Source organism: Podarcis muralis, chromosome 8 (assembly GCF_964188315.1).
Source record: "Podarcis muralis chromosome 8, rPodMur119.hap1.1, whole genome shotgun sequence".
Classification (NCBI taxonomy): Eukaryota; Metazoa; Chordata; class Lepidosauria; order Squamata; family Lacertidae; genus Podarcis; species Podarcis muralis.
Genome location: NC_135662.1, coordinates 2,004,458 through 2,012,349, shown reverse-complemented (window position 1 = coordinate 2,012,349; position 7,892 = coordinate 2,004,458). Strand labels below are relative to the sequence as shown.

The 7,892-nt window shown below is 53.6% G+C and overlaps 1 protein-coding gene across 1 annotated transcript in view; it reads right to left on the bottom strand.

Annotated features, from left to right (window-relative positions):
- Window positions 1-137: 137 nt before the first annotated feature.
- The window catches only part of CPSF1 (cleavage and polyadenylation specific factor 1), a 42,755-nt gene continuing 35,000 nt past the window's right edge, over window positions 138-7,892 (bottom strand). The window contains exons 32-38 of the mRNA XM_028735991.2: window positions 5,523-5,699; window positions 5,347-5,413; window positions 4,542-4,589; window positions 4,032-4,187; window positions 3,142-3,271; window positions 1,999-2,137; window positions 138-357 (exon numbers count right to left, since the gene is read on the bottom strand). Of these exons, the coding sequence (XP_028591824.2) occupies window positions 310-357; window positions 1,999-2,137; window positions 3,142-3,271; window positions 4,032-4,187; window positions 4,542-4,589; window positions 5,347-5,413; window positions 5,523-5,699 (765 nt within the window). The 3' untranslated portion in view covers window positions 138-309. The remainder of the gene's footprint in view (window positions 358-1,998; window positions 2,138-3,141; window positions 3,272-4,031; window positions 4,188-4,541; window positions 4,590-5,346; window positions 5,414-5,522; window positions 5,700-7,892) is intronic.

Genomic DNA, 7,892 nt, shown 5'->3' with positions numbered 1-7,892 from the left:
ATGAAGCCGTGTCAGCCACCGGCTTCCTCAACAGCAGCAATGAGTTGCAGCCAGCCTCTCTGTACTACACATGCATGGCAAAAGATCTCGCCCATGCAGCTTCAGAAACTGGTAGCCCAATCACTGCGAGTTCACAATTTCTTTACAAATCCTTGCCAGCTTTATAAAAACACATAACTGATAAAGAGTCCTGTAGCCCAGCCAGGAAGACATTACAAACATTGGGGTTCCGAGGGGGGGGGCAGACAGGGAGGCTGGGCCGCCCCCTGCAGCCAAATCGAGGGGCGCAGTTGTGGGGAAGGGGAATCCTTAGAAATGAGCTGTGACGCGATCGATCTCCAGCAGATCTTCCAGGATCTGTAGATGGAAGTAGGGAAAGAGGGTCATTAGGAATTGCCCAGGAGGGAAATTTCTCCCTTGCAAGGAACTTCCCCTTGAAAGGCGGTCTTCTGTTACGGTGCAGATCCCTTAGCCCAGTGGTTCCTAATTAGGGGTCCGGGGCACCATCCCTTGCCAGGGACTCACTTATCTTGTTAATTGCACAGTGAAAGCCACAATAGTGATCCATGGATCACCCAGCCTCTGCTCGTGACTAGTGCTTGCTTGCTGGAAGGGGAAAAACTGGGAAATAGTTGCTGGATGGCAAGTGAGCTGGGATTGGGCACAAACTTCTGACACAGTTTCTTAGGGCTCTTGCAATTGGAGGGGTGGAGAGAGAGAGAGAGAGAGAGAGAGAGAGAGAGAGAGAGAGAGAGAGAATATGCAAATGGATTGCTCCACGGGTTCACATGCTTATCTTTTTTTTAAAAAAAATGTAAGGGATCCCTTCCCCTTGTTCCTTACTTTTTAAACTGAAAAGAACTTCTAATTGCTTTCCACAACTATCAGGTTTTGAGGAGTCTCCCACTGCTTGGAATTGGGTTTTCAGTGAATCTTGCCTGATAGGTTTGGGGGTTCATGGTTCATCTTGGAAGTCCAACAGGGGAAAATAGGTAAGCAAATTGCCACTAGGATTAGCACAACAGCCTGCCCTCTGATTATTTAGTTTAGTGTTAGAGCTGGGCGATTCTTTGTTTTCAACATTGTGATCCATCAGCAGCTAAATACCAGTATATGGTGATATATCACAATGACTGGAATTTATCTCGGCTGCTTCTTCCAAGATACAGGGCCCAGCCCAGGGAGCGGATCCTGATGCCTCTCAGGCTGAAATGCGAGCCGAGGAGTATTGATCCTTTGCATATCTGCTCAGCTGGGGGTGTGTGTGGAAGAGGCCTCCCGTTCCCCAGCTGAACAGCTCCAGTGCCTCAGAAGGCAGCTGCCCCCCAGCTGAAGGAGCCCAATGCTTCTCTGGTTTGCATACGAGCAGGAGAAGCATCGGGGCTCCCTACAGCTGGGGGGAGGAGCACTTTAACGGAGCCCCCCCACCATCGCCGGCTCGCACAAGCCAGCAGCAAGCTGGGGGCTCCGTTAACTGCTCAACCGAGGGGAGTGGAAACTGCGCAGTACAGCAGTTTCACAGAGCCCCCACCCTGCTGCTGTCTGCCTTTGCAGAGAGTTATCAAAATTTTCAAAAGTAGGGGGTCTGGGGTCCTCAGTCATTAGCTAATTGGGAACCACTGCCTTAGCCAACCTTGACAGGCCACAAGAGCCACCTGGGAGTGGAAGAGGCCCAAGCACTACAATAACAACAGCTACAAATCCAGCTCGACACAAGTGATTTATGCTCCTGATAAAAACTAAAGGATTCCCTCCCTTATTTCCTGCAAAGGCTGCTCTCAAGGCTGCTTGGCTTGAGCTGCCACCCAAGCAGTTTCGCAAGGAACGGGGCAAGAAATCCCTCGAGACAGAGGCTGGTTTTCTCACAGTGCAGCAGGCACACAATGCGCACTGTGTCAGGATATTTGTGTTCCTCGCCTGCTCTGGAGCCGGAAGCCCCTGCCAGCGGAGGTGACCCTTGCCTTCCTGGCTCTCCCCCCCCCCCCCCCCCCCACTCACAATGTCCGGTGTGGTGCCGATTTTCTTGGCCAGCTCGCTGCGCTCCATGGTGCTCAGGTAAAGGTAGCGGTTGAGCAGTTCCCCGTCCAAGATGTTGCGCACGGCGTTCTGCAAGATGCGCCGGTCCATGTGCAGCATCCTAAGGAGGGGCAGGAGGAACATCGTGAGAGGAGGGCTGGGGTCCCTGCCTCATTCAGCTGCTCCCCCTGCTGCTAGGCTCCAGCTCCAGCAGGCAGCATGCCCACTGGTCAGGAATGGTGATGGGTTTGTAATCCTTTAACCATGGGTCGGCAACCTAAGGCCCATGGGCCACAAGCGGCCCATAGAGGTCATTTAACAGCCCCACGAGCTGCCCCCAAACCAAGCCGCCTGCTCGGCAAGTCCCCAGGCGCTGCACTAAACCAGCGCAGTGCGGGGACTCGCTTCTGCACAGACGCCAGAAATTGCGGGTGCGTGCGCAATCCAGCCCACAAAGGGATCTCCGCTGCAGTGAACCAGCCCAGGCGAGGTAAACCTTGACAACCCCTCCCTTTAACATCCAATAATAATAATAATGATGATGATGATGATGATAATAATAATAATAATAATAATAATAATTTATTATTTCTACCCCGCCCATCTGGCTGAGTTTCCCCAGCCACTCTGGGCGGCTTCCAATCGAGTGTTAAAAACAATACAGCATTAAATATTCCCTAAACAGGGCTGCCTTCAGATGTCTTCTAATCTGATCTTATGTGTGACCCATAACCCAGGGGTGAACTTGGCAGCCAGACTGCTTATCCCACATGTGGACAGGCAAGGTCTTCTGCTCCCCAGCCAAGTCACCCATCGGCCCTGAAACAGTCTTGCGCTCTCCCTGCAAGGCCTATATCCCACTGGTCCTCCCACGGGCAGATTCTGCTTGCAGGAAATGGTGTGGAAGGCGCAGATGCCATAGTGGCCCATGGTGCTCTGCAGACAGCAGTATGTGCAGAAGGGTATTGCAGAGCCAGACTCCCCTCCCACCAAACATAGGCACATAGATGAGACTGTGGGTGGCTCTTTCCTCCCCTCCAACAGCGCTGCTCCTGAAGGGGCACGCAGAGAGGGTCAAGCAGGGGTAGAGGGACTTGAAGAGGCAGGGCCCCAGGAACAAGCTACCTGAAGGCACGCGGGTTGAGGCCGGCATGGTGGGGCAGCATCGTGGTCAGGGCGTTCTGCAGCATCAGCAGGCGCCGGTAGGTCTTTTCTTGCATGGGCAGCAGCAGCCCGATCCCTCCGTCAAGCGTGGCTGGAGGGGGGAAGAAACACCACACACCCCCTTCAGAGTCAAGGCTCAAGCGGGTGCCTTTGGCTCTGAGAGCACCTGGATTTCCCCTCTCACATAAGTACACCATGGTTTGCACGTAACGCCAAACCGTGGTTTGCTAGGACACCCCATCCCAGGAGACTAACCATAGTTTCTGTTCCGGCAACAAACCACCATGTGAGGCCATGATTGACTATCTCTGGCTTCTCAACCTTGGCTTGTTTTAACTACTGGTTGGCATTATTTCTGAAGCCCACAGCCTTGCTTTTGCTTCAACCATCGTTCGGACAGCCCAGCCCAGCTGCTTGCTGAGCTACAGAGGAACATGGAGAGAACAGCTGGGGGAGGAAACCAAGCTCTGGAGAAATAAACCATGGCTGCTTTGTTTGTCCGTGAGATGACTTGTGCCTTGCTGAAGAAACCATGGCTTGGCATTAAGTGCAAATGTGTCAGCAAGCTCTTGAATGGGAAACTCAAAATGTCACAAGGGTAGGTAATTTCGAACTCATTCCCAAGGCATAAAATTGAGCTGTCTTCACACAAATGTAAAGTCCTTTCCTTCTTTATATTCAGTTGCCAACACTCAAAAATAGAATTCTGGATGTTACAACAAAATCTTCCCAGATTTTAAAATCTTAGAATTTGAAATTCTAAACCTGAAACGCAAAGAGGCTGCAGGCTCAGTTCCCTTCGACTCTGGCCAAGATGACTCCCCGGGTGTCTCCTTCAGAGGCCCCCTTACCAAACCAGGTGATGTGCTTGTTCTCCCACGCAATGGATTTCTTGGTGGGCCCCTCCATGGCCCCGCGGCACGGGGTCCTCCAGAAGGCGTTGACGTGGGCTCCCACGTGGAAATCAGCCCTGCGGAGGAGGCGCATCCCCCCAAAGCTTTCCTTTGCTGGAGAGAAAAGCAAAGAGGTGGGTGGGAGGGAAGGAGGGAGACAATGAGCCTTCGCCCTCTGGGTGCTGCTGAACTACAACTCCCATCAGCCCCAGCGGAGGGGTGGCCAGAGGGCACCAGACTGTTGAAGGCGGCTCAGAGGCCGTGTGGTGTGTGGGACAACGTAGGAGCTTGAGCCGGAGATCTACCCGGCCCAAACATCTCTTTCCAAAAGCCCCAGCACTCCTTGCCAACAGGAAGCCCCAAGATTCTTGTTCCCCGAGCCTGGGAGTCATGTGAGTGATGGGAAACAGGAAGAGGGTCAGATCCAATCTCCCCAGAACAAAAAAAGAAGACACACTTTGATCTCACCTTCTGGCAGATACATGTAAACAAGGAGGTTCCGGTCCCTGTCAGACACTGCAAAATAGAGTAAAACATCGGTGGAAGAAGATTGGAAAAATTTTAAAGTCTACTTACAGAAATACTGTAAAATTAATGAACGTTAGAATGATGTTAGATAAGAAGTTAAGTGGTTTTTAGCTGTAATGCTAAAAAGGAATATGAAAAAATGGATTATTAACAGGTAAAAATTTAATGTTATAATACTTTAAGATTAAAGACTAGGACAAACAAAGAGGGAAAGGATTTGCTGAACTAACAAATTGAACTGGAATACAAAAAAGGGAGGTGTGAGGAGGTCCGGGAAACAAGCAAATGAAAGATTAAGTAATGGGAAGATGGAATTGTTTTTAACTATTTTTATTTTGTATTTTTCTTTTTTCATTTTGTAATATTTTGAAAATCTTAATAAATATCTTTAAAAAACAAAAAACAAAATAGAGTAAAACAGATCAATGATGTGGCCTGACCGTGCCAGAAACACAGCTGCCCCTTGCTTGGGGGCTTTTAAACAGAGTGGTCATTTTGGCTGTGATTCCTGCATTGCAGAGAACTGGACTAAACAGACCCTTCCAATTCTATAATTCTGTGTTTTGGCTTGTTCCAAATGCAGGGGAAAGGGTTTGCGTTGTTCAAAATACAGATGGGCCACCACCTTGTAAAGCCCGGGCATGGGTCTGAGTCTTCCCAACACCAGCATCCTGGGGCAGAGCCAAGGCTGCTGGACTGAACCCTCCTGAAGGGGCTCCCCCAATGCCACGCTCAGGCTGCTCACCAAGAAATCCCAGCTGAGCGTTGTCCACCATGAAGTCCACACTGTAAACCTCCAGGGGTTTGGCGTCCTGGAGGCGAGAGAGAAGAAGTCAGGCAGGTGGGGCAGGGCTCAAACAGACCCATTCTCCTCTGCCCCACACCCTGCCAACCCTCTAGAAAAGGGTCCACGCCCCATACCCTGCTGACGAGGGAGAGAGTCTTGCTCTCCTCCTGGTAGCGCAGCAGCGAGATGCTCTTCATGAGGTCGGCCGCCAGGATGAAGTTCTTGACGCTGATCATCTGGTGGATATAGAGCTGCGTGTCGATGAAGGCCATGCCTGTCAGGTCATTGTCCTTCAAGCTCCACAGGAAGATCTGCAGCAGGGAGAGAGACCAGGCCTCAGCCCAGGCAGGGGGCAAGGGGACAGGAAAGCCCTTCACCTCATCTCCCACTCTCACTTTCCATTTATTTATTTGCTTACCGTATTTTTCACACCATAGGACGCACTTTTTCCCTCCTAAAAAGCAAGGGAAAATGTGTGTGCGTCCTATGGAGCAAATGCAGGCTTTCGCTGAAGCCTGGAGAGTGAGAGGGGTCGGTGCGCACCGACCCCTCTCGCTCTCCAGGCTTCAGGAAGCTATCCGCTAGCCGTGGGAGACCCAGCTCTCCCACGGCTAGCGGAGCGCTGCATTAATCCCGAACCTTGGGGCGTGCGGAGCTCAGCGCGCCCCAAGCTTCTGGGTGCCGGCAAGGTCTCCGCTAGCCGTCAAGGAGACCTTGCCGGCACCCAGAAGCTTGGGGCGCGCTGAGCTCCGCACGCCCCAAGCTTCGGGATTAGCGCTCCGCTAGCCGTGTCTAGGCTGCGGATAGCAGCCTGCTTCCCGGAGCGTCGGGCACCCTGAAAGCAGAGCGCCCGGCGCTTCGGGAACACATCCACAGCGTGGGGACCCTTGCAAGAGTTCCCCGCAAGGCTCCCCACGCTGCGGATAGCAGCCTGCTGCCCAGCGCGAGGGGCGCCCTGAAGCAGAGCGCCCCTCGCGCCGGGCAGACATCCGCAGCGTGCGGAGCCCTGCAACAGTTCCCCACAGGGCTCCCCACGCTGCGGATAGCAGCCTGCTTCCCGGAGCGTCGGGCGCCCTGAAAGCAGAGCGCCCGGCGCTTCGGGAACACATCCACAGCGTGGGGACCCTTGCAAGAGTTCCCCGCAAGGCTCCCCACGCTGCGGATAGCAGCCTGCTGCCCAGCGCGAGGGGCGCCCTGAAGCAGAGCGCCCCTCGCGCCGGGCAGACATCCGCAGCGTGCGGAGCCCTGCAACAGTTCCCCACAGGGCTCCCCACGCTGCGGATAGCAGCCTGCTTCCCGGAGCGTCGGGCGCCCTGAAAGCAGAGCGCCCGGCGCTTCGGGAACACATCCGCAGCGTGGAGAGCCTTGCAGGAGTTCCCCGCAAGGCTCCCCACGCTGCGGATAGCAGCCTGCCGCCCAGCGCAAGGGGCGCCCTGAAGCAGAGCGCCCCTCGCGCCAGGCATACATCCGCAGCGTGGGGAGCCCTGCAGCAGTTCCCCGCAAGGCTCCCCAAGCTGCGGATAGCAGCCTGCCGCCCGGCGGGTGGGACGCCCTGAAGCAGAGCGCCCCTCGCGCCAGGCATACATCCGCAGCGTGGGGAGCCCTGCAGCAGTTCCCCGCAAGGCTCCCCAAGCTGCGGATAGCAGCCTGCCACCCGGCGGGTGGGGCGCGCTGAAGCAGAGCACCCCGCGCGCTAGGCAGACATCAGCCAGCCCCACAAGCTCGGGGGACAGCAGGGAGGCGCAGCGCCACTATCCCGCTGTTCCTCGACCTGGTTTGGTTTCCCTGACCTGCTTTTGGGGGGGAAATAAAGGGAAAAAATTTTTCCTTTATTTCCCCCCCAAAAAACTAGGTGCGTCCTATGGTCCGGTGCGTCCAATCGTGCGAAAAATACGGTACTTAATTTCTATACCGCCCTTCATCCAAGGATCACAGGGCAGTTTACAATATAAAAACTCAAAAATGTACAACACAGTAGCAGACAAAAACACAGGTGATGATCACAAGATCTGGGTTGGTTCTTCTCCCCATCTTTCTGTTGTACCGTGTTGCTGATGCCTCAAGTTCTGTCTTTCAGCAATTCCTTCTCTAAACCACAGAAAGCTCACCTTGCCAGCCCTGCAAGGCACTTCCGCATTCTGCACCCTCTAACCACCCCTTTTGATTTGCGCTTTATCTTCATTCTGTAAAGCACACCCTGGGAAACTCTCTGAAAAGCGGTACAGAAAACTTTTACATAAAAGCAGTACAGTGGTACCTCGGGTTACAGAGGCTTCAGGTTACAGACACTTCGGGTTACAAACTCCGCTAACCAGGAAGTGGTTGCTCCAGGTTAAGAACTTTGCCCCAGGATAAGAATGGAAATTGCATGCCAGCACCACAGTGGCAGCAGGAGGCCCCATTAGCGGCCTCAGGTTAAGAGAACCGTTTCAGGTTAAGAACGGACCTCTGGAACAAATGAAGTTCTTAACCTGAGGTACCACTGTAATAGAAGAAGAGGTCTC